The sequence below is a fragment of the Episyrphus balteatus genome, chromosome 2, assembly GCF_945859705.1.
Source record: "Episyrphus balteatus chromosome 2, idEpiBalt1.1, whole genome shotgun sequence".
NCBI lineage: Eukaryota > Metazoa > Arthropoda > Insecta > Diptera > Syrphidae > Episyrphus > Episyrphus balteatus.
Window position 1 is genome coordinate 50,917,896 of NC_079135.1, and position 27,730 is coordinate 50,945,625.

General features: G+C 32.6%; 1 protein-coding gene across 2 annotated transcripts in view; it reads left to right on the forward strand.

Moving 5' to 3' along the window:
• Positions 1–27,730, forward strand: part of LOC129911171 (homeobox protein araucan) — a 148,676-nt gene that overhangs the window by 106,013 nt on the left and 14,933 nt on the right. For both annotated transcript variants that reach the window (XM_055988878.1, XM_055988879.1), the window contains exons 3-4: positions 1,130–1,251; positions 27,041–27,360. In XM_055988878.1, the coding sequence (XP_055844853.1) occupies positions 1,130–1,251; positions 27,041–27,360 (442 nt within the window). The remainder of the gene's footprint in view (positions 1–1,129; positions 1,252–27,040; positions 27,361–27,730) is intronic.

A 27,730-nucleotide genomic window follows, 5' to 3' on the forward strand; every position in this document is an offset into this window, starting at 1 on the left:
ATGGTCCCGCAATAAATATGAAAGTACACCTCTACCTATAAGTAGGTAAGCTCGGTGCACCGTCATCATCACGCACTTATGCAGCCATCCATAATTATTATTATGTTATGGTATTGAATTGGATGCGAAAGTACGTATACAAATTTTTCTACGTATATATGCAAAAATATTATTTTTTTTTCACATTGCATTATACGCAGGTTGAAAGTCAACATGTTGAATATGGACCAATTTTTTTTTTTTTATTTTTATTTTAATTAAATATTATTTTTTGCTTGGGGGAGGTGCGTGTTATGCGTTTTAAATATATATTAAATAAACTTACTGCTATATCTGTATAGAATATAGAGAGAAATAGTGATGCGCTTATAATTAAATGAGTTAATTAGGTATATGGTTGCTCTTATAACCACGGTATCGTATAATAACCAATGAAACGCTGGAATAATATTTGTTTAACTTTTTTTTCTGTTTGTTTAATATACATGATACCTTATCTATGTGTGTGTGTTACACTGAAATTAATTTTATTCACGCAAATAAAAGTCAATATTTTTACATATTCTTTATACATTTTTGTAAGGGCTAAATAATTATGGACGAGAAATACAAATAATGTTAAAGTTCCTTTATATGTTTTTTTTTTTTTTGTCAGATTTATAGGGTAACAACCCCAACTACCAAACTCAACAGTTAACTCCAAAATCGTTTTTTAGCTAACTTGAGTCATTTTTTTATATGAAGATACGAAGAACAAACAACTTTGGGATTTATTTCCTAGACTTTTGGGATCCAGGCATATTTCTTGAAACTTGGGGACTTATTTCTCTCTTGGGAGCAGGCGATATTTATTGGTGATATTTTCCCTAAGCTAACTTACGAAATAATCTCCCAATTTTTTAGATTTTTTAAGACTTCTGCTTGTTGAATGAACATATCCTTAGAAAAGCAACCAAGTTGCCTGGCACTTACCGTACTCACATATTGGAAACTTCACCCGTTTTTTTAACTATACACATTTTGACTTATTCCTCAATTTTGTTTAGTCTAATCTCTTGTCTCAACAAATTTCGATAAACGTTTAACATTTAATTTCAATTTAATTATCAAATATTTTCAACATTTTCAGAGTAACCCTTATGCCTTGAAAGAGAGTGGTCCTGGGTCTGATATGAGTGCGTGGACATCGGCTGGACTACAACCAACAACCGGATACTATCCTTATGACCACACAACACTAGCTGCGTACGGGTAAGTTTATCCATTAAACCAAAAAAATAAAAAAATAAAACACTCATAAATCTGTTAGTATCGATTCAATTCGATTGTCATAAATAACCAAGTCACGTCCCGGGCGCGGCGGTACTCAGCTCCTATATCATCCAACAGTACCCAATACAAGTCCATTACATCGCCGATTACTATATGTATATATCAGTAATAAGAACTCAATGTGGTGGAATTCATAAATCACAGCGATTAAATAATTCTGGCCATTATCAGTCGATGAGATTATTATTGGTTGATTCAGTGAGGCATTTTTTTGTATTAAATCGAGCATGAGGGGTGGCAAATATAATACAAAAACAATAACAACAACAAAAAATTAAAAACAAAATTAAGTATTTATCAAAGTAGACATGCATGAAGAACTTGAATGACCCATATCCGATTAGAAATTAATATTCTATTTTTATTAATTTTTTTTTGCTTAATAAAATAGATAATAAATTAACCACAACAAACATGAAGTGTTGCGCAGCTAAATTTGTTTAGTAAAACTGCACTTATTACCTATGATATTGAGATATAATAATAATAATAATTATAACTCGGTTTTGTATTTACTGTGATTTAACAACTGGACAGGGGCGGATTAGGGTATTTAAAGTTGGCTGCACAATATTTTTTTAACGTTAAGTTGTCAAAGTGAATAAATATTTTTTGTTTGCATTATAAATTGGTTTTTTCCAGTTAGTGAAGAATGCTGAAAATGCCACACATATAAAATTAGCTTTTTTTCTAAGTGATAAGTAGTTTGTTCTTGCCAATAAAATTCATTTGCAGCCTTAATATTTTTCTTAGAAACAAAAAAAAAAAAAACGATTTTTCTTAATTTTTTAATTTATAAAAAATTCTTTCAAATAAAGCATGTATTCTGATATGTAAGGGCCCTAAACACTATTCCAGGCATTTGGCTATTTAATCAATGCGGCCCTGAAATAGCCATGCATCAAAACACATGCAGTTGCGAGGGTAAATTATAATGGCGGCACTTTTGATACCGTTTGCTTGTGTACTTATCACTTATAAACGGGTAACAATCATAAATTTAATATCCTTGTTCTTTGTTCATAATACTCACTATAATGTTTGTTTTGGTTTGAATGTTTACACTTGACCCAAAACAGATTGAAAGATTTATTAAAAACACATCAACGCTAACGGTTGGAAAATATTCTGATTGGAAAGATTTATTAGGTATATGTATTTACTGCTCATTTAATATTTTTTTTAAAGAAATTAAGATAAATGAGGAAAGATAGAATACAATTTTCTAGGCTAAGTATATGTATGCAGGTATACATGGTTTACGGAAAAGGGTTATTGCCAATCTTTTCGTATTAATTTGTAAATTCAATTAACATTGCTAGTGTTTTATTGGTAACTCAGTACTTATCTCAGTAAAATTTCACACGGGAAACAACAACAAAAATTGCTAAGGATAAACAAATTTTTTTTTATTTGTTGGTTTATAAAGAAATTTTTTTTTTTCATAACTTATACATTTTTGGCCCTTCAACAATAAGGATTGTTAATAAATAAATAAAAGTAGTGAACTGTTGTTGTTTACAGCATAAAATGTTTACTCAGTAAAATACTGTGTACCAATAAAACACGGCTATTTTAGAAAATTAGTACCCATAAATTTCCAATTAATAGGTACCATACAAATTTTTAGGATTTGAAAAAAAAAAACTCTCCTATGGATTATGTAAAATCAATGTAAAAGATGTAAAATTTTTTAACTGCTTGTATTTTTAAAAGGCATAGGTACAAATTTGGTGGAACTATTACTTTCATGGTCGAAGTGACAAAAACCTAATAAAAATACCAACCAAATTTATATGTATAAAAAAATCGTTTTTACTTTTTAATCCGGAAAGTGAGTTATCTACTTATGGCCCATCATAATGTAGCATAAAAAATATTATTAATAATAAATAAATTTTGTGTCACCACATGGGGCACCCCAAGAAGGAGCAAGACCTTGTGACTAATAACTCTCAACCATTATCTTTTGTGCTTTTGATAAATTTGCAAAAATGGTTCCAAAAAATTAAGCTGAGATTCACTTTTTCAAGGAAATGATACTCTTGGAGGCTTTGCCAGTTCCTCGCAAGAAGCTGTACCCCTGAAAAACATTTGTGGAGCTAAAATTCAAAACAATTTAAAAAAAAATTATGGCTCTTTGTCCCACTGTAGTTGATAACCTATGTCCTTAGAAAGGAAATAGTTGAATAACATTTTTCACTTTCACCAATTTTTATAGGTACTGATATCTTGAAAACCTATCAAATTTCCGTCGGTAATCTTTTCAAAAAGATTAAAGTAAATTAAATGGTAATTGAAACATCGTTTTCAGCGATGGAATTTTTAACTCAGTAGGCACTTGATTCCTTCGAAATTTTAGTTGTAAGTATAGTACGAAAAGAATTTTACTTCCAACTGGATTTACATTTTTTATATGAAGAATTTTAAAGTCCACGGGAAAAACGCCTTGAGTTTTTGATAAATTAAAAAAATGATGAGATCTCAAAGTATTTATTGAGTTATAGCTTACCGACATGAACTTATCAAATGTGTTGCAAAGTAGGTATAACAACATATGTATTATCTAAAAAAAAAATCACAAATACAAAATGTGAATTTGCATAAATTTGTGATGAATTCTTTATCTTGATTGATACACAGGTCTAGATGACAGTTTTCGGGGTCCTAGTTGGTACCAATTTCACATTCAGATAATTTATATCGAAACCAAAACCGTTTGCTAGAAAAATTACATATCAGATAACAATGCTTTTATTAATAACTTATTCAACTTAATGTGAGTCTAACATCCACATATCATTATTAACTTTCAAACTAAAAAGTCCATTAAAAAATAAATATTTTTGTCTGTAAAATTTATATGTATTATTTTTTAACTCAATTTATTTAATATAATTTAATTAATTAATTATATCACCTTTTACGTCAGTTCACAAATAGCACACTATACCACATTAACTGTGTCCCCTTCTTCCCCAACCAACCAAAAGTCTCGACTTCTAATAAATTAAATCAGATTTGTTCACCATACTATACATTATCCATATATAGTAAATATACACACAACATACAACCCATCACAATCATCATTAATCAATCCTGACAAATTTTTCATCATTTAAATATGAGAAACTGATTAACGAATCATGAAGAATGTGTAAAGTTTTTTTTCCACCCATTTGTCAAATTGCTCATACCTACCGACCATATACAATACTCCACTCCACTCTCTTTATCGTCTATCGTCTACCCGTTTGTTGTATTAAAAATTTGCCTCAAAAGATTTATTAAAAAACTTACTTAGCTTGACACAATAATTTACATTTGATATACACCAACAAAAAAACAACAACAACAACAACTTTTATAAGAAAAGTTTAGGCAAAAATTGGCAAACCCCAAACAATTTTCAAACTTGGACATCTTTAAAGGGTATTCGTTCGTATATATGCGGGGCTATCCATCTATTCAATTTATCCGGGAGAGTTTATATGTTGTGTGTGTGTGAAAGAGTTTATAAACCCTCTCTCTTTATAAACAACCCCGATGGTATAGCAACTTTGAGCAATAAATCGATTATCCCCTACCCTCTGCCGCCGCCACCACCCGAGACCAGATTCATCGAATTTGCATTTATTTAAATTTAAATTTATATAGGTAGGTAGCGAGACCTATAAATACTTAGATATAAGTATGTTGGTAGGTATGTTGTGTCATGGCTGGCGGGGGTGTTTTTTTGTATGCGGCTGGTACTGGTACACCATGCGAATTGTGCACATGTACGACAACTCTCCTCAGGGCTGGAAAAATTCTTTTCAATTTTCCCGCAGCTTCAGCCTCGTCGTCCAACCCATCGAATTGAAAATATCAATCCACCTGATGAAAATGAAAATAGATGCGATATGCTGATGCTGATGTGGAAGTTGAAGTCGATGTGTGTGCCATTTGTTGGCGGAATTGACGGCTGTCTAGTGTTTGAAAATAAGGGTGCACACGGGTAAATAACTACCAGCCACCGATCAACCCCATCCTGGGGGCTCAAAATCATTTGCACACAAAACGGGGTGTATTTTTTTTTTGTAGGTATTCATTTTGTTGCTGTTTGCGAAAAATCATTTATTTACATTTCCACCTCCTACCCGATTGTCGTATATTTTCGTCAGTCGGTGAAAATAAATGTGCGCGAAACCCATCATTCACTCGTTCTTCGTTGTATATATCAAAAAACATCTAACGAAGTACCATTTTGCATCTCTAAAAACCTCCCCATCATATGATTATCATCATCTTCATCAGCATCGACAATTGACATATCGATATCACACTCACAAAAGCAGAATCCAAATCAGAAATCATTGCCATTGCGTGACGTATAGGTTTTGTCTTCATACATATAAATTTAGGTATGCGAATAAAGTCGCATCACATTGAGTGATGTCAATTAGATTGATTTGATCAGCGAAACGTTGCGGGAACATTGTATATACGATTTTGTGTGATTTATCCATCGCATTGCAATTTATGTTCTGCTGTATTCTACCAAATACAATCAGATGTTTCACTGAGAAAATTCCAATACACACATAACACAGAGTTGTGAATCTTAACCATTATATCAAACAATCCCATTGCGACCTTTTTATGCTCGCTAACATGATATATGACGCTGAATTCATTTGGTTTACTTTGTTGTTGTTATTTTTGTTGTGTGTAAAGTAAGTGGGTGTCATCAGATGAAGAAAAATTCAAACCCTTATCGATGAATTGGATTTCTACATACCAAGATACCTAACACAGATATAAAGCAATAAAGAATCCTATTTTTGGCATCAAAATTATCAGTGAAAAGTGAATATTATCAGTTGACATGCGAAGCTGCGTGATTTTTATGTAGTAATCTATTTTCAACCTCTTTTTATCGTGATACAAAATTTAAAAGAGTCCTATCAAGATTCTAGGAGATGGATGTCTTCGATGTACATTTTGTCACTTCTTTGCATTTGTAGTTAATATGTGAATTCAAGACAATTAACCCTAAGCAGCCAAATTTTGCATTGGTTCGCCTTGAAAAAATAAATTCAATCTGCTTTGTTGTCAAGAACATATCAACTACTGTTTGCTTCACTTAGTCAAAGAAGCGTTGTATTAATTTGTTCGCTTTTTGATTTAAACTATTCAACTTTACGTTCACGTAATAAATTTTCGTCTTTTTTGCAGTTTAGATGAAATATCCATGATGAGTTGTCTTATGATGATATGTACTCTGATATGTTGGGTTTATTTGCCAATATCTCTCATTTTGAACCATCTCCAGTAGCACGTGTAGCATGGCACTCAGCAAATCAAATCCGAGTAGAGTACCTAGAGTAGAGTAGAGTAGAGCCCACTTCGAATCATAATTCATAAGTTTAATTAAAAAAAGTCACGGGAATAGGATAAAGTAGTGTCTATTTCTACTCCATCTGACACTTCTCGCATAAATGCTTTCCATCTTGGTTGCCAGCTTTTTAGATATCTTGTATATCCACTAGGTTTTTGACTGCACTTGGCTTTAAAAAGGGTTGGCGGTTGGGGTTAAAATCCCGAAAACCGAAATCCTGAAAACCCAAAATACGGAAAATCCAATATTCCGGAAAACCAAAATCCCCAAAGTCCAGAATCTCGAAAACTCGGAATCCCGAAAACCCTAATTCCCAAAATCCCAAAATACCGAATGGGATCCAGAAAAATAATATAAAATGAAAAATTTGCGCAAATTTTGTGTTTTATTTTATGTTTCACTTGAAATGACAGTTAACAGACAATTTTGAAGAGCTTTTTACTTTTTCTGTTTTAGTTTCGGGTTTTTGGCTTTTCTGGATTTTGGGTTTTCGGAATTTTGGTTTTTTCGGGATTCTGAGTTTTCAAGATGTCGGTCTCTCCTTTTAAAAAGCTCGTACTCTGCACGTCCAGAATTGAAGTTCTTTGTTTAAAAGTTTTCTAGGGTCTATGGTTAGTTTTTAACTCACCCAACTTCTTTAATGTTCAATAACTCGTGCTATGTGAGCCCTTTTGTAAAGTGGCTCACCTCGAATTATCTGATTGGAAAAATTGATGTTCGCGAGAATTCTCTGAATAAATATTTCTTTCACTACCGCGTCATCCGTTAGTAGTGTCTTGAACAAAACCCTTTTCAGTACTTTGTAGAATGAACTTATAGCCTGTTTTCACTAGAGCCCAAATGAGATATAATTGGTATACGCAAATAATCTAATTTTAAATATCAAATCGTAGAAAAAAAAATTAATTTGAAATTTGAACAGGAAATTATCTCATTTGGGGTACAGTGAAAAAGGCAAATGTTTTGAAAAATAAAAATAAAATAAAATTTCCATCCAAGTTCTTCTTATTGACAAATGATAATATTGCCATAATTCACAAAACACAAGAGCAAGGACGTTCTAAGTATCTACTTGCATAAAATTTAATTTAATTTCTGTTATCAGCGGGGCGGCTTTTGATCTTTTTTGATGCAAACAGCTAGTCAAATAAGTGTTTCGATGTAAATGATAAGAGTTTTTCTTTATTGAAACTTGAAAATGTTTTGCCTTCAAATTGAATGAGTAGGCATAGTACGAGTATTTACCATTTATAAACACAACCCCTCAAGATCGAAAGTCGTTTTTCTATTCTTACCTGCTGTGTAGCAGAAGTTTATGCGCAAATATGTAGAAAATATAATTTCAATTGAATGACATATAAAATAAATTCATCATCATCATCATCGTTGCAAGCAAACAAACAAAATCAAATAATAATAATTGTTATCATCAAGTCAAACAGAAGCGATGCGGAACATGGTCGTTTTCACTTCACGCGTCATGATAAATTGAGTGTTGTATACTCATATCACCGCTGAGTGAACGCTTTGTATAACATCATTTTTTTAAATCAAACTCAAAAGTGTTAGATATATTCCGAACTACCTACTTAAGTGGCGCGGTTTGACAGAGTTGAAATAGGTAATAAAAACACACATATGTAATATCAAGAAACTTTTCATCGCCTCTCAGGAGTGCAATGTCACTAAAGTATCTGTAACTGATAAATATAAAGTTTTGATGTATGCAACAATGTTCCCGAGCGATAAAAACAAAAAAAAAAAACTATACTCACTGTCACGCAATTTGTCTAGAGAACTGTTTTCGCGTTTTTTAAAGCTGATGGCGACCACGGCGGCACGGTTACCCTCAAAGGTGTTTATTTATACAACGACAACTGAGTTATTTCTTAATAAGACTCAAGTCATAACAACTAACTATAAGTACTTTTGTGGTTTTCCGATCACGCGAAACTATAACACCCTCATTTCTGAGTTGCAGTCATATTGCCGCCGCACCGCCATACATAAATTTATCACCCAAGAAGGAAGGTAAAAGTGATAATATGCATCAAACATGAAACTCTGAAAAAAAAAGTCACCAGGTTTTGACAAAAAATTATCATCAAAAACGCATCTCAAAACATGACTGCCATAGAAAACAATCGAAAATGAAAAAAATGAATGACAGTAAACAATACCATAACGGCTATGGTAGCTCATGATAAACATAAAATAAATCAAAAATCCAATTGAATTGGCTTGTTCTCCCAGCTCTCCCAGTTGCCGGTGGCGCAGCTTGCCGGGCGAGGTAGGGTTTGATTGTCAGATTTATGTGCGGTGACTTTTTTTTTATTGGTTAGCACCGTGCCGCGAGAAAGGAAGTATAGACGGGGAACGAAAAAGGTTTGAAGGAGTATGTTCAAGGAGGGTTTTTGGTAAGAAAAGTTTGGTAGCAAAGGGTGCTCGTAAATCAGCAGAGTCAGGGTGGAACTGTTACGAGTTTAATATGGCAATAAAACATACATTTCACTCCATTTTATTCGTTTTATATTGAACCTGCCGCTGCCTACGGAAACAGAGCTACTCGTAGTGGGAGAGTAATTTTGGTGAAAAAGGGCGCCATTGGAACTCTATTCCGAAATAATAATCATGAACTTTGATGCAAATTATTATTTCTTTTTTTCAATTGAAAGAAGTTTTAGCCAATACAAATTTGACAAAAGAATTACTTGTATGTGCACAATAAGATAGCAATTGCATATTTCCAAAAACTTCTGGATTATTTCTTAGCATAATTTTTCTTTCAATTGTTTAATAGCCATCTTATCTAAGATAAGTCTAAGATTTTAAGTAATTTGTATCTTGAAGTTGTTCAAGGTTTAAGATGAAAAAATCTGTCTTGAAGCCATTGCACGACCCGTAATGCATTAAAAACATTGCATACTTTTAAGAAAATACATTTCATAATAAATTACAAGACGAAAATATTGCTTACATACAAGATAAAAACATTTCGTACTAAATAGTTACTCTTGGAACAGGACTCATAGAGACCTTCTGTCACTTGAAAAGGCTTTCTTAGAACGGTTCAAACAGGTCTTAAAACACCCATCTTTAACTAAAATTTACAAGGCTTCCTCTAACCACTTCTCGGAAGTTTAAAAAAGACTTCTTTTCTTTCCAAAATGGTTGACTCGCGTAATCGAGCCTTAAACTAAACCTATACAAACAATATCTTGCCGTATCCAAAATAATGGACCTTATACAAGCCAAATTGTTACTTGGCAGGATCCTACAGTTTCGTATTTTGAAATCCATGGGTGCTGGAAACAGAATATATTAAACGTTGGCAATAATTTAAGCGATTCATGAAGAAAGACTCTACTTTAAAAAATCAGCGATTGTGTCTGATCAGAATCTGGTGAAAAAAATGATTATTTTTATTAAAATCTAGATTTGTTTAATTTCTAAATTTGTCCAGTTAATAGGATATCCATAAAATTTTATTAGAGTCTGGAATAACATGCTGGACCTTATTTCAACTTCTTCTAGTATGTATTCCTGAGTATTAATTTATTGATGATACTTCAAAGAAAGTTCATTAAAAAGCAGTAAAAACATTTAAAATAATTTTCGTTTTAATTTTATGGAGTAATCTTATAAATATAATAAACATTTCATTGTTGACTTTTAATTTATGGTCATCTCGTGCAACGTTTAACTGTAATTTAATTTCTCTGAATCAAATAAATTTTGAAGAATTACCATAATATAAAAACAAAAGGTTATAGAATTCATTTAAAACAATATTCAAGTATTTGTATCCATAAATCACCAATTGAAGATTTCATTCATCATCAACCAATCCACTTTGACTCAATATTAAGTGGTTTAAAGTATCATTTCAATCTTGTTTGGTTGCCTCCTTCTTAAATTTAATTTCATTCCTATATTGATGTGGTCATATAATAAAAGAATATTGTACAACCACTTTCATTGCCGGGCAAGGACTTCTGATTTTTTTTATTTAATGCCAGAACTTTTAGCTCTTTCCATCATAATATTTTTTTTTTTTTGGTTCAAACCGAGAAACCATAGACTTAATAGAGAGTACTTTTCCACCCCTACTATGATTTTTTTTTTGTGCTATGAGAAAAGGTCCATTGGACTTACAGTAAATGCGCAGATTTTTGTGGGCAAATGGGTGAGCAAAAAAAAGTTGGCATCCGGCATGGAAGCTGAGGAAAATCCTCAGATTCAGTTATTTTTTTTCATTTGGCAGTTTTTTTTTGTTTTTGCTTTCATTGGTTTTCATCGAGGTTGTTGGAGTGTAGTTGTATTTTTTTATTGCCCTCGTTGGGGGATTGTATCCTTAACCGTTATGATATGATTTTCTCATCAGAAAGTGGCGGAACGTGAGTATTTTTCGTGTAGTACTTTGGCGGCAACAAAGAAATAATCAACAGGAGGATATACAGGGTGTCCCACAGTCACCGCCCCAAACGAAAACCATGGATTCCTGAGGTCATTTTAAGTCGAAAAACTTAAGAGGTAATTTTCTCGTTTTCGTCCCGTTTTCGAGTTACCACGGTTTTTATGATTTTTGTTCTCTTTTCCCTTATCTGGCTTTATCTTTGCCAAACTACGTTTGATTTGAAAAATTTTTTTTACAACCAATCAAAAATTTATTACAGTTTTAGTTTGTCTCAAAACTTTTTTCTCTGCGGGCAACCGTTTCTCCACAATTTTGCATCAATCACAATTTTCTTCGTTTTTTAAGTTGTTTTTTACACTTTCATATCATTTAAGTCAAAAAAACACGTTAATGAGTATTAATTTTTTGTGCTTTTTATTAAAGCCCAGTTTATTTTCATAAAAAAAAATAAGTTTTATTTCATAAAAAAGGCTACTGAAATTAATTAAAAAAAATAAACAAACTGAGTGAATTAAAAAAAAAATAATTTTTAAATACAAAATTTATTTAAATGAATTAAAACTTTTTCTGAGCTTTATTTATTTGTTCTTTTCTTAACCACAATAGCTCAGAAAAAGTTTTAATTCATTTAAATTAATTTTTTATTTAAAAATTATTTTTTTTTTTAATTCACTCAGTTTGTTTATTTTTTTTTAATTACTTTCAGTAGCCTTTTTTATGAAATAAAACTTATTTTTTTTTATAAAAATAAACTGGACTTTAATAAAAAGCACAAAAAATTAATACTCATTAACGTGTTTTTTTGACTTAAATGATATGAAAGTGTAAAAAACAACTTAAAAAACGAAGAAAATTGTGTTTGATGCAAAATTGTGGAGAAACGGTTGTCCGCAGAAAAAAAAGTTTTGAGACAAACTAAAACTGTAATAAATTCTTGATTGGTTGTAAAAAAAAATTTTCAAATCAAACGTAGTTTGGCAAAGATAAAGCTAGATAAGGGAAAAGAGAACAAAAATCATAAAAACCGTGGTAACTCGAAAACGGGACGAAAACGCGAAAATTACCTCTTAAGTTTTTCGACTTAAAATGACCTCAGGAATCCATGGTTTTCGTTTGGGGCGGTGACTGTGGGACACCCTGTATATGTTTATAATCTAAAGGATACGATACGAGACAGAACGATAAAAAGAAAGAGACAGGGATACAAAGTGAGAGTAAGAGACATGAGACATTGGTGGTTTATATTTTTTTTTTTTCCAGATGTTGGGAAGGATATTAAATGTTTTTTTTATTTTGTTTTGCTCTTTTTTATCTATTTGCTCCATATAGAATAGGGTAAATTTGTACTGTTGGTTTTCATGATTTAACATTAACCATTTTATATATTACGAGCACAAAACTGTTTAATTGTCCTTGTAATTTTCCTTACATTTCGAAAGCAAGGAAGAAACCAGGGAACGGAAAAATTCTTACTGAAACTGGCAATAATTAATTTGAACCCTGACTAACCGGCATCAAAAATACAAGGTATAAGCTTCAAGAAGACATTAGAAAGAGCTTGTCCATTACGGACTATTTCATAAGCAAGAAACTGGTGAACTCTTTAACTTCTTCTTGATTGATTTCTTTTATTCGACTGATAACTGAATTAAAAATGTATTGAATTTAACCCAAAGTCTCAGAGGCATAAGACTTGAGTAGTTGAAACCTTTTAATCTAAAATTACAATAAATTCGAAATAGGGTATTTAACAAAACATAACTCAAATATACAGAGTTTCCTTATGTTTTTTCGGTCAGGACTGCTTTCGTTACAGAAATGGCGTTTTTTTTTTTTTTCTTTTTTTTCCCCCATTCGTCTTCGGTACACATGTTGAAGAGATGAATGATTCGTTCATATACACACATTGACTGAGTGCGCCATCGCCTCACCAATGTAGTATCTTCTTGTAATGCCAATTGATTGAATAAGGACAATTTTCCAGGAAGTAAATGTGAAAGTTTCAACCATAAGTGCGGTTGTCTGAACTGTTACACTTTCCTCTCCGGATCTTGAAGTCAAGTGCTTCACGTTTGTTGGCAGATAAAAGGATGTCTGTTGAGTCTGTGAGTGGGGTAGTTATGTGTTATGGATTCTGTCTCATACAGTAGCAAAAAAGCACACAAAAAAAGGACATTAACAACAAACGAAATAAAAGAAAAAGTAGTCAATGAATGAAAACATCACAAAGGCGGGCGGAATGCGATTAGTGGGAGGAATTCGAGTATAAAATAAAAATAAAATAATCTAATACCAGAACTCACGTGCGTTGCTCGTCGTCGTCATCATCATTGTCGTCCTCGTACAGTTGTAGATATAGAATGCCGAGCATCAGCGAAAGTCTTATAGGATATGGGAAATGAAATTACATATTCGCTGTGCAAACTTTTCGCATTTCTTACCGCACAACAACAGGAGTACCTTAATAATACTATACTCCTTTTCTAGAGAGTGGGTGTTATGTGCGGTAAGGACTACGACGACGGTGACGATGAGAAAAAGCAGCGTGTGTATCTAGATCCAGGATATGCTGTCTGAATAGGAGTTTATATTTTAGGTTCCCATGCAAAACCAGGATAACCAGATTTACAGAGTTTTCATTTGGAATGCCGCCGCATACCCCAGCGGGACTATATTGAACAAGTTGGCGAACAGGAGCATTTGGGAATTCAACATTGGGAGAGATATGAATCCGGATGCTGGTTGCATACACACAGGCGAATATTGTTCGTCTTTTGCTTTGTTGATTTTGTTCGCGTATATCCTTGGAAACGTGTGTATTTTTACTCCTTTTCAATCTCTGATGTGAAGTTTTTTTTTGAACAAACTGTATGTGGTCGACAATGGATTGGAATACACAATAAATGCTTTGGATATCATTTTATTCTAGAAAATGGAATTTATTCTACCGTTCTGTGTTGTTGTTTTTTTTTGGTCGGGATTGTGATTAGATGAAAAATTACTTGAACGTGGAGGGAATTTTTTTTTTCTTTCATGTTTATTTGTTCGAATTATTCATGTTGAAGTTATCAAAATTAAGAACCATTTATAATATTTCGAGATAAATTATTGAACGAAACTCAACGTTTCTTTTAAACAGTTCTGAATTTCGACACAAATGGTCTAAATTTCAATTTATTAGTAAAACTAGTTTTGGCAGCTAAATATAAATAAAAATTAAGGCTCAGTCACTAAAATAAGATTTCTGAATTATTATATTCATTAGACTTATAAAATCATAAGAAAAAGGTTGATTCCAGATCTTAATTGGTAATTTGTTTAGGATGACGCGTCGTCACGACGTAAGATTAGGTCTGATTTACTTTGAAACACAAAATGAAAAAAGTTTTCAAATAATTAATTCAAATTTTTAAAATCACAATGTTACAATAGCTGTGTTTAATTTTCCTTGTGATCCAGATCATTGTTTTTTGTAATATTTTGCAAATAAATTAATGATCTGCTCCGGATCACGAGGAAAATAAAACACAGCTAATATTAATGTGTTTTTATATTTTGTACTTCTTACTGGTAATGGTTTTGTGTTTCAATATGATTTAGGAATTTTAAATTACTTGACACACAAAAATATTTTAAATTAAAAAAAATGTGTATGGCGTATGAGTACTTTTTTTTTACGAAAGTAAAAACTAAGTAATTCGACCAAAAATTGTTGTTGACTGATAGGTAGTACCTATTTTTTTTTGTATTACTTTAAGGCCCATTTGCTGAAACGAGTCTTAAATATTTATGTGAAACATAAACCCTTAAGTTCTTCATAGCGGTTTGCAAGAACTTCAAATTGTGTCATAAATTCCTCTAAGTTTAACATAACTTAGGGGGAAGAAATAGTAGAACTTAAGGATTTTATGTTACTTTTAAGCATTATTAATTAAGAAAAAAAGAAGTAATATTCCTTAAAAAATGATCTTGGTTGCAAAATAAAGAGCAATTTATTAGTCTAATAATAATTAACTTATTTTCATACCCCCTTATCATCAGAAAATGGTTTAATTTCCCGCACAAAATTTTTAACCACTGTTCATCATTTTTTTTCATATTTTTAAAACATATTTTGACACACAAACACATTTACAGATCAAATACATTCACATGAACACATTTTTTAGAATCAGATTTATCACATATTTTTGGTCACTTTCTCTATTTTAGGCTTTTTTCTTGCAATAAAATTCCACAAATGTTAAAATATAAAAAAAAAATGTATTCTAACTGCTAAATTGCTCAAAAACTGATTTAATTAATTGACATTTATTTCGATGTGACAATTAAATTTGAAGTTCTCAGCTATTTATATCATGAAAGTATATCATTGCTAGGATCAACCTAAATATTTTATAGAAACGTAGAATAAACTAAGTAGAACTAAAGAACTATGTTCGACCTAGCTAAGATTAGAATTTATGACTAGTATGAGCAAATGGGCCTAAGACACATAAAAGATATAAACGAAATAATACAAAAATATATATGTAGTTGGCTAAAAAAATAAGAAAACACTGTATTTTATTGCAATTTTATTTTTATTTTTTATTTTATGGCTTTCGAAATAAAAAATTGGCCTACACATAAAATATAAATTTGCACCAAAAACTGTGTCTTAAATTCAAAATATAGAACCCAAATTTAAAATATAGCATCTGAGTTTCTATTCTACATTCAGAGAAAAAATAGTTTAAACAGGGATAACTATTTTAAATAATTAAAAATAGTTATTTCTGACAATTTTAATAGTCAATCGAAATATTCTCCAAATTAACTACATACTAAATAGTCAATATTAGATAACTATTAAAAAAGTAATTTTGTAAAAATTGACTATTTAATACCTAGTTGATTTGGAGAATACCTCCATTGACTATTAAAATAGACACAAATAACCATTTTTAACTATTTAAAATATCCCAATATTAAATATATTTTTCTCTGAGTTTAATCTACCTATTTCTAGAATTAGTTTTCTAAGCTATGTATATTTATTTTATAAACGAAGCAATATTTTTATGACAAGAGCAGAAACCTTTTTTTTCTGTGAAGTGTGTCTAATTTAATTGTTTTCCAGGTTTAAGAAAGTTTAAAGATTTCTCATAAAAATTAAGTATTTTTGTAAAATGTTTAATTTAGCCCTGATTTTTCAATCGTCAGTTAGACTATCAGAGGAATAAAAGTCAATATTTAAAAAAAATTATTCCTAGGAATAAGCTCTATCTGAGGTTTATCTGACTATTGAAAAATTGACCCTTAATGTTACATGCTAACTATTCCTTTCTAACAATATAACAAAAACCTACAAGAGATTTCATTTCCAAATCAGAAGTTTCCAAAGACGGTCAAGTCAACACCTTGCTGTTTATGTTTTGTGTTTGATCATAACCTTACGACACCTCACATTATTTTTTTTTTACTAAAAATCTTAAACTCACATATTTTCTGATACCACACACTAGAGTGCAACAATTTCACGAGTAGGTATACCCTAAATTAAACCTTTCACTTTGACACAAGTTCGAAAACAAAAAAGAAAACTCTACCTACCTTAACACAGCTTAACTTAAAACAAGACGACATATTTTCCTAATTTCTATAAAACATTAATCAAAAGCAATTACACATAAAGAAAACCTCTTTTGTTCAACCTCACGCACAAAAATTAAGAGCTTCATAAAATTTACTTCAAAAAACGACCTATCATCTAGCTGCCAAACTGCATCACAGCAGGTGTTCTCTGCCCTCAACCCGAGATAGAATAAACAACCAAAAAAAAAATAAAAAAAAAATGCTAATATAGCACACATGTTGAGTTAAATTTAAAATAGTAACTAAAATGTTACCAAACTTTGGTTATAAATTCTATCTCCACCCTATAACCATATAGACCTTATACCTACATAAGATCATTAAATTCTTTTAAATAAAAATAAATAAATAAAGTTACCTGTATCAACTTTTAACGGCTCGTTTGCGCACTATTTATGGTTTCGACAAAAACCATTCAAAACTATACAATTTCGATAAACGTCGATTGGTAATAAATCACACGTAGAGAGAGAGAAACAAGAACAACACACACACAAATGCAAAGTTATTCCAGATCGATGACAATTTATTTATATTCGAGGTTTGAAAATAACTCTGCGTAGGAAGGTTATTTTTTTTGTTTTGTTTTTTTTTTTTGGGGAGAGAACAAATCTTTTCCTCATCTCGTATTATCGTTATGTCGAATTTTTGAGTGTCAATCTTTTGCATAAATTAAATCACAGTCAGAAAATGAATGTCACTTCCTGATTTTAAATCTTTAATAAACAATCCTAATCAATATTTCGAAAAGGAGTCTGAGTTTCTATTCCTGGGTATAAGGTTTTTTTTTTTTTGTTGGATGGGTAAATCAAGATAGGTATATAACGGTAACTTAACTATGTACATAGACGAACAACAACTTCCTCAAGTATTTTTGAGTGCCTACGTGAGATAATTCCATCTGTTTCCATTAAAAAGTCAGAAGCTTCTGTTTTCGGTGGGGGGTTGCTGTTGCTGTACTGGGTTATAGTAAAGACATAGGGTGATAGTAAGAGGTGGTGGTGGGACTAGGAAAAAGGAATATCCCAAATACCCAAGATACCACTTCTCTATTTTCCCTTCATCGCATCATCGGTGTTATAGTATACCGCTCTAAGTGTGTATGTAAAGTTGGTAATTTTTGGGGCCAAGCACTTAACAAAAAGAAAAAAAAAATCCCAAACTTTCTCTCTTTTTTGCTTTTTGACTTTTTTTTTTGTGTTTTACTGAAGAGCTGTGTGTTATCCTTCCCAAGAAGTCGCACATAGACGGCGGCGTAACAAAGTTTTCCCCATCTTGCTAACTCAACCCCCTCGCTTTGCCCCACTCTTCTGAAAATATAAAACGACGACAACGAACGACCCTCATGATGAAGTCATGAAGCTGAAAACACTTAAGAGAACAATAATAATGTTTATATCACAGGCTCCACATTCAGGGTAGGACTGAATCCTATAAAAATGCCCAATGATTTTGTTACGCAACTTGAAGTATCCTTGATTCATTTTTCGCTTCTGATGAATCTCGAAATATTTTCAAGAAATTGTGTTTCATATCTTTTAAATGTAAACCACTATTGAATGGACATTGGCCTGAAAAGTTCGGTTGAAACAGATAGGCCTCTCCATCAAGCCCTCTTTCTTGGTGGAGAACTCCAGTCCAATTCGAGACTACTTCTTGGGCTGTGGAATTTATGTCTAAGCATTTCTGCATCTGATTTCAGCTTTTAAATAACATTGACTTCGTTGTGAGGTCCGGAGGTATTGCTGGTTTGGTATCACGCTAGGTTGCTTACTAGGACCAATACTGGTTTGTTTTATTTGTTAAAAACGAATTTATATAGCCGGAGAAGAAGATAGTTAAAGGACTTAAGACTCCAAGAATTGTGTCAAAGCTCTTGAATCTTCATTAAAAATCATCAAAAGTTGCGGGTTTGTTTGTCAAAGAAATACCCTACGAGGGCCTTAAACTTTTTTTTTAAATAATCCTGCACTGTACACATTCAGCCTCTGTACCTACCCCTACGGCACAAGTCCACACAAGTCAATTCAAAATATAAAAACAAAATAAATAATAATAAAAAAAAAAAAACACTTTTTCCAAAGGGAATTTCGTGTTTGTCCCAAAGTGAAGGTAAGGACTAATTTTTTGATAAATTTAAACTGTTAGCCGAGAGTGGTGGTAATCTGACACCACTTGGGAATCTTTGCAGCGAATTAAAAGAAAGCAAAAAAAAAAAAGTCCAACAAAATAAAAAAAATAAGAACAAATTTTTGCTCTATGAATGGCGGCGGCCTGGAGATGGAACTTATTGCCCAGTGATTCCATTTTTCGTGTAAAATGTCTGTTTTATAGTTTTAAGTTTTAGTTTTTTTTGTTGTATTCTTCTGATCGTCATCTCGATTGTACCTACAAAAAAAGGATGGATGACACGGATGAGGCTATGTGTCTCACAAACGAGAAAATATCGATTTTCATTTGTGAGGGAGCCTATATAATGTTTTGCATAGATGTAGACATTATAGAGATACACATTGTTAGTCTATAGATATATTTTCTATATGCAAAGTGTTTTGCTGTTGTACCTTCTCTAAGCGATGTGATATACAAGCACTTCTCGGCTTGGTAGCCATTTTGAGGTTAATGCTTAAACTTGTATCTCTGGGTAGTAGCCGTGTATAGGTATGTATGCAGATATATATAGGTACACGACGAATGCACGAAAGAGAAGAATGTGTCTGCAATGTCCTCCATATTCAATCTAGACAAGGATGATATTGTTACACCCTCCTTTTTTGCCTTTCCTGTTCCTTTCCTATGCCTGGTGTGATGCTTTTTGCCTTGACTATGCCTGACGAAATGGATGGAGAAACAAGTGATGTTTCCATTATTTTATGTAAAGTACAAGCATACCAAACCAAAACAATATATGTGTACCGTTATATATGTATGGGAGCCCAATGTATGGTGCATCTATCTATATATCTACCCAAACAAGCTCCGAAATAGAATGGAGAGAATGATGGTGGTGTGTAACCAGAAGGGGGGTTGCAAATTTAAAGCAAATTTTCGAAGCCACCCCAAAAGAGGGTTGAAGAACTTTACATTTCCAGTTTTTTTTTTTTTTTTTGTATACTTTCGCAGAAGTTGCTGCTGCACATACAGTAAGCCCTTACAATTTAGAGCTGGTCAGTATACCAGCTAATATAAGGAGGTAAAGAAAAAAAAGTGGAATGGTGTGCTGATGTATACTGTGTGTATGGAGGAACATCTCAAAAGTTTTATAGAACAATATTAAACTACAGATGTAGACATGAATTTTGGGGGCTACTTCAACGTCACCGAGCTGTACACACTTATTGCGCCCCAAGTACTATACCACACCAGTGTCGTACATGGTTGGGTTTTTTTTTTTGGGTTTCCCATCAGTGACCATCAGCCAAGACCAAAGTCCATCCTGAATCCCATAGAGGATTTCTTCTCATCGCATCATTCTTTTAGTCATCGCTGTAGTAGAGCCTTCATCCTCCAGATAAATCCAAAAGTAGCACATAGACTTATCCATGTAAAGGAGTTTTATCCTTTTCATTTTGTCGTCGTCGTGGAAGTTTTTGTATAGCTAGATTATGCATTTTCTGTTGCTTTATTTTGTATCTTTAGTGAAGAAGGGTCGAAGTGTAAAGGATTTTTGAATTTACTTGGACCTTAAAATTTATTTGAATCATGAACGTAGTCAAGTTCAGATCAGACAACCAGATATTTATTTAATATTGATTAAAAGACAAATCAATAGAAAATTCGAACTTGTAAAGTAAATAAAGCGATTAGGACCTTATAGTCCGGGCGACTACAGCAGAGACGCTTTACTAATGTGTAAACATATTAGCTTCGAATATGAAAAATTTGATATTATGAAGTTCAGTTTAACTGTATGTCGAATATATAAAAGAAATTTAAAAATTGTTTTTGCAATTTTATGGCAGAATTTAATAGTGGCAAGGATGTCAATTTTGTAAACAATGATAACAAATTTGACAGATTTATTCAGATCCATCTTAAGACTGTCAAAATAACATTTATTTTAGAACTTGAATTATAAAATTCATTTCCGAAAGTTTTAATTTTTTTATTTTGATTCAAGATATTTCTTAAGTGAGGGTGATATTTAAAAGAAAAGTAAAAATAGTTTCACTTATTTAGATAAAATGTTCATTTATATCCTGTTTTTTTTTTCAAAAACTCGGTTCTACAGAGCCTGTAATAAAAGATTTTATATGTTTATATTCAAAATGATAAAACCAGCTTAAAAATTCCTGGTGCAAACAAATACAGAAAGAAAAAGAATAAAAAAAAAAATGTCGCTGTTTTTGTGAGGCCAACCCGAACAACTCCAAATGGGGAAAACAAGGTTTTGCTGTTTTGATATGATTTATTAAGTTTAATAGCTTTAAGTTAAAGGTCACAAACAAAGTTTTTCAAGTGAAGAACAATGAAGACAAAATAAAAAAAAAAAAAAATAAAGTTCGCTGCTCAGCTCTTTTGTTTTATTTTGTGGTTAATTTTAACGTTAGATTGCGTCTATAAAATAATGGTTAAAATAACGGTTGATAGTTTATTTTATAGATATTTAGAAGGACTACAATTCATTTCCTATAACTGCCTAAAAAAATGGAAAATTCGTCAGATATTGGAAAAAATGTTATTTTGCCACCACTTTGCAAGCCAAAACGAAACTTTGACCATCAACTAAAAATAATACAAATTTTTGTTTTTTTTTTCAATAAAACTTGCCCTCAATGAGAAAAAAGAAATTCAAAATAGCTACATTTTAAAAATTTGTGTTCATTATAATAAGTCTCTTAATTACGAGAGTCGTTTTTCTTTCGTAATATGACTTTTGTCGATGATCCAAAATGAATTTTTCTATTGTGAACGATATTTTTTTTATCGTTCAATCGTTTTCGTTTAGAATTTTGCAATCGATTAGAATAAAGTTCATACACAATACCAAAACAGATATTTATCGAAAGTTGAAGGCTCTTCTTGCGAAGAGCCTTTACTCGCAATAATGTCCTAAGTTGCAACTGCCATCCAAAACTTTACCAGACTTAAAAAGTTATTCTTTTCTTGCTGTCCGAATGTGCTGAAAAAAATCAAACTGCCTTTAACTTGGGCAGCAAGAATATATCTAAAATATTGTAACTAAAAGCGTTGCTTAAATTCATGTTATGAAAACATTTCTACAACAAGGGTAAATTTCCCCCTTTAACTACGCTCATGGCTCTGTGGCAACTTCTGGCCAAAATGCAAAATCCGGTTTAAAGACAAAAAGTAACAATAGCAATATATGATTATAACAATAATAAGACTAGCGCATGTCAAAGAGAGCCTCCAACTGCCAAAGATATGAGGAGGGAGTTTTTCTCTTATGATCATAAGTTTATTTGCCTTTTGTTGGGAATAAGGCTCCCGGTTTTTCAAGTGCCCAGGCATCATGTGTGTACAAGTGTTTCATATATTATTTCGAATCTCTTTCTTACCCCTCTTAGTCTTTGTTTTGTTTGTTTGTTTGTTTGTGCAACAACAAACTCATAATAAAACAAAAGAGATGAACTCGAGCAAGGATGCATATTGTTGCAGGTTGCAAGCAAAAACAATTTATATATTGTAATGCAATTCCATTTGTGCGTGCACTTTATTGCACGAAGAAGTAGAAATTCACGCTACTAACTTCAAGCGAGTGGTAGAAGAGGCTCAAAGTTGTAATTCAATGCCTGGATGCCTGATGCTATTGACGCCCATTCCCACTTTAATGGGCTAGCCAAAGAGTTTAGACTCTCTCTGCAGTTGCAATGAAAGTCTATACATACATAAACATTTCATATACAGCTATATAGCTTGTTAACAAATGAATTCCATGTTCACACACAAAATCCAAAGTTATCATTAAATTTAATAACATAATATTGTAGGTATGTGTGTGGTGTTTTTTAGTGGGCGGACGGGTTGGTGCGGTGGGTAATGTTGTGGGGTGATAATATAGCGGCCGGTGGCGTTGCTGGCGTCGGTGGCGGATGCATGATGTACCGACTTGAACAAATAATGAAATGAACGGTTTACACGCCACATTGCCAAAGCCAGGGAGCTTTGTGATTGTGTGGTGCACACCATCATCGCTATTACCACCTTCATCATCGTCGTTTTTGCCGTCCGTCGTCGCCGTCGCAATCGTCGTCACCGGATGGACATTTTGCCTTTATCTTGCACGAATTTCCTTCCCAATTGTTTTGTTGGCAGTTGCAGCTCTATTATATGCCGCCCCATTCCTCTCTCCATGATGGTATAGAAAGTAATTATAGACTGCCAGTGCCAGTGCAATGCCAACTTTATTTATCTACTGCCAGTGATCACACAGGTATATCAATTAAAATCGACAAATCCTTGCCAATTAAATCGTAAAAGTAAACCCATTTTTTGATGATAGAGTAGAGAGCATGTGGACGTATGGTATAGATATGTCTACATTATATAGAATAGATATAGAATTAATTGTTCTTTTTGTCGAGAAGGTAAGTGAGCGAGCTCATAGCTACCGAAGTAAGCACTCACAATCTAAATCATTGACTAAATGGTGCGATCTCACGTCTCATCGGGTTATAATTGAATAGAGATATGCTTTCTTTTGTAGAGTGAATTCTATAAGAAGGGCTTTTCAATAGAATTAAGTTAAGAAATCAGGGATGAAAAGAACTATGTTTGTGTGAATAGCAGTTACTTTAACTTAAAGTAATTTAAAACAAACGAATTTTATTGAAACGGGATCTCATTTAAAAACAATATTCCTTATTTTAACCAAATATAAATAATTTTGGTTCTTTTCATCTGTTTCTTCATCACTTTAAAACTACTTTTCATACTTTGATAAATGAGGTGTCGTTGGAAGCATAATATTTTCTCACTGGTTAAGGATTATGTGACGTCACATCAAATTGAATATGTTGCCTTCTAGCCTTTTAATGTAATAAAATGCTTTAAAAAAAAAAATAGCTAATGACTTTTGCCTCTAGAAGGCAACATATTCAATTTGATGTGACGTCACATAATCCTTAACCAGTGAGAAAATATTATGCTTCGAACGACACCTCATTTATCAATTACTTTCAGAAAAAGAAGAAAAAAATAACAAAAATAATAAAAAATTATTAAAATTATTGGAGTTGAGGTCACTTGAACTTATAATGAATTATATTCAATCACTCCACTTAAAATAAAAATAATTTTAATAATTTCAGAAAAAGGTTCGAATCAATTTTTTTTTCCTGCTTAAATCTGTTGGCCAGGGATTCTATCTTTGTAATAGAACAGTCTTTATCAAGAGTAACAGTCTTCATCAAGAGATCTTTTTATCAGGATAGATAGCTTTTAACGTAATGAGAAACCTACCTACTAAAAATGCAGAGTTAACTGACAATACAATGCCAAACTTTGCTGATATGATATATTTTCCGCCATCTTGGTTTTTTAAAACACAATGTAGGGGAAGTACGTCCAATATGACATACCATAAGCTTTTTCGTCAACAAAATAATACCCGTGATGTATAACACAATCTTTGGATTTTTTATACATTCTTTATATAATATTAGGAACCTTTCATAATAGTTTTTGTATTAAAAAAAAATAAATAAATTAAAATAAATTAAAACTTTGAAAAAAAAGTATCGAAATTCATTTTGTCCATATAGTATGGACAAAATGATATATATGGCATTTTATAATGAAAAAATACAAAAATTAGTTGGCAAGAGTAGACTTTCAAAGGAAAGCTAACTTGAATCCACCTAATACTTTGTATTTGACTTTAAAAACTTGTTGATGTCCAGAACGCTTCACCTTAATGTAGCCTGCGAGACACCAAATGTTTTTGATGTTGCAAGCCCGCCCAATTTGTTTTCATTAGTAGCTTCAATGGTCCACATCTCCTGAACCATGATTTGCGGTCGGAAATTCGCTTATACCTCAGTGGCGTATTTAAAGTTAGAATTTAAAAAAACAACAACAATTTCTATAAAGTTGAAGGTATGTCGTTTTGTCCATATCGTAGTTTTGACACATTTTTATACAAAACACTGTTTTAAACCCTGATTTAATAAGAAAATATTAATTAGTTTTCAACTTTGTACTATAAACTGTCGTTTTTACCAATAATTTAATCAAAAAAGCTTCTTATAACTCCCAAAATAACTAAATTAGTCCAACCCCACTAAAAAAAAAAACAGCTCCTATAAACAAACTTTACTTTATATTTTTGGTTTGCGGCTGTCAAATGAGTTGTTGTTTTGACAGAATTTCAAATTTCATTGGTTTCACCTACTGAGATAGGAGGTAGGGTTACATGTGGTACACATTTCAAGTTAAGGCTGGTGTGTCATATTGTCCGTGTATGTCATATTGGAAGTATTTCCCCTACATTACCATCAATGAGAATAGTATTATACTGATACTATACAACCGAGTATGGCTTCACTTTGTGCTTTTAGCCCCATTTCACTACGGCCTTTACGAACCACTCCCCTGTTTTAATTTTGGAAACATTGAAGCATAGAACTTTTGATTAAAGAAACTTCCAACCATTAACAAAATAAAGGTAGCCAACAGATCTTCAATAAGTTTGAAATGAATTTTAACTAATAATTTTCTTGAACAATCCGAACTTAAAAGTTTAAATCTATTTATTTTTAGTCTAACCAAGCTTTCTCAATTCATGACTTTCCGCAAACTAGGTCTAACCCGTAAACTGTAAACTAGAAAGCAAATATCAGCATCTGGATATTTTTAAATCATAAGACCAGCTCGTGTCAGCCTACTGCTTCGGATAACTTCCCTCTCTATGCTGTAAACTAAAGATGTTTCACCTTGTCAGCTGCTTAACTACTCACCACATTGGCGACAAAGACATTCATAATTTCCGAATTAAACATAGGCCGTGTGTGAATTGCGTTAAATAGTTAACCCCGTGTAAAATTTTTGACCTATTGAGGTGAATAAAAAAATTTCACCTGTTAAAAATTTAATGGGCTCTGTGACCTGGTTAAATTAGGTTAAATTTTTTTTGCAGATGGTTTTGTTTTTTTTTTTATTAAAAAGGAGTTTCATGGCAAAAAAAAGGCAGAGAAAAATATTAAACAATAAGCCATACAGCTGAAATTTTTTTATTCACCTCAATAGCGTCAAACATTTTACACGGGGTTAACTTTTTAACGCAATTCACACACGGCCTTGGAGAAAGAATAAGTGGCTTCGAATAAACTTTTTGTGACCCGTTCTTCAAACAAAATTAATGTACAAAGAAAACCTTTCCAAACTTGTAAAAAAAATATAACTTATTGGTTTCAACACGTCTCAAATTCCAATCGAATTAAACTCCAAAACTGGTAGCAACTTACAATCAATAAATGTTCCCAAACTATTGCAACCAATTGCATAGCCATTTGAATTTATACTTTCTCAAGTGCAAAGTCTCAAATTGACAACATTTGTTCGCATCTGCTCATAGAATTGGCTCCTAATAAAAATTCATATGGTAGCTGCATCTCATTGAACTCTGGCATTGTAAGTCGTGCGAACGAGCACAATTTATAAGAACCCAACAAAACCCCCCTGCCGTTTTGTAACTCTTAATATTCCATTCAAAGAATCTCAATCTTGTATAAGTTTGCTTGACTTGCCTGATGGTTGCACCAAGCAAACACTCGTCGTCCTTCAGAGCAAATTCTTTTATACTATATATCGTTGTTATACTTGCTGGTGGACAGACCATGTGATAGATGCTAAATTGACTGAACACGCTACAAAACATACTCATAAAATGCTCCATAAGACTGCGCAAGAAGCCATGCAACACACACTACCGACCGCACCGGAGCGCGATACTGGTGCCAGGTTTATATAGTATGAGATTATTCACGAGATAAATAATGACCAGCCAAAAGGGGAATGCATCAAACCAGGACACCCGTCGTGAGTTATGATGTACAAAAACCCAAAGAAGGACCCCATATTGGTCATTAAATAAAGTTATGAAATATGTCCACCCTGCGTCACACCATCATATAAAATGTATATTGCGATCGCGAGTATCGCACCCACAAACCATCGTTCTTCCGCCAGCAAGTTTCAGTCTATTTGTATATGAAAATATTCTTAGCCCCTCTGTAGCGTCTCTATATTTCAACTTGTGTCTCCAAGTGTGCGATCTCTAATGTTTTTCTTTTATTTTTGTATAATTTCAGATATGGCGCCGGTTATGATTTAGCTGCGCGACGGAAGAATGCAACCCGCGAATCGACGGCTACCCTCAAGGCCTGGCTGAACGAGCACAAAAAGAATCCATACCCGACTAAGGGTGAAAAGATCATGTTGGCGATAATTACAAAAATGACCTTAACGCAAGTATCGACGTGGTTCGCAAATGCCCGCCGGCGACTGAAAAAAGAGAACAAAATGACTTGGGAGCCAAAAAATAAAACCGACGACGATGATGACGCTATGGTGTCTGATGATGAAAAGGACAAGGACGACATTGATGCTGATAAAAATCGCGACCACAAAGGTAAGATATAAGAGAGACTCTATAAATCTCTAAATACCTTTTTTTTTTTTTTTGGTATATATCCACTATCACTATACCGCCACCTGCCACCCACCACCTTCACTACTATTACTGTCATCTCTACCCCCTCCATCACCAGCACACAGCACCGTCATCTTTTTATACCTATACGTACCGTACCGTACCGTACCGCTCTCTGCTCTATCCTATACCGAACGGCCTCCGACTGGGCTATTTGCGTTTAATTTATGATGCTCCCATTTCAACCCCCTATTATTCATCCTTTCAGTTTCAATTAACTGCTCTTAAAGAGCTGGTTGGCGCAATGAGGTGGCAACGGAGGGGTTAAATGTTGGCCAAGAGTAGAATT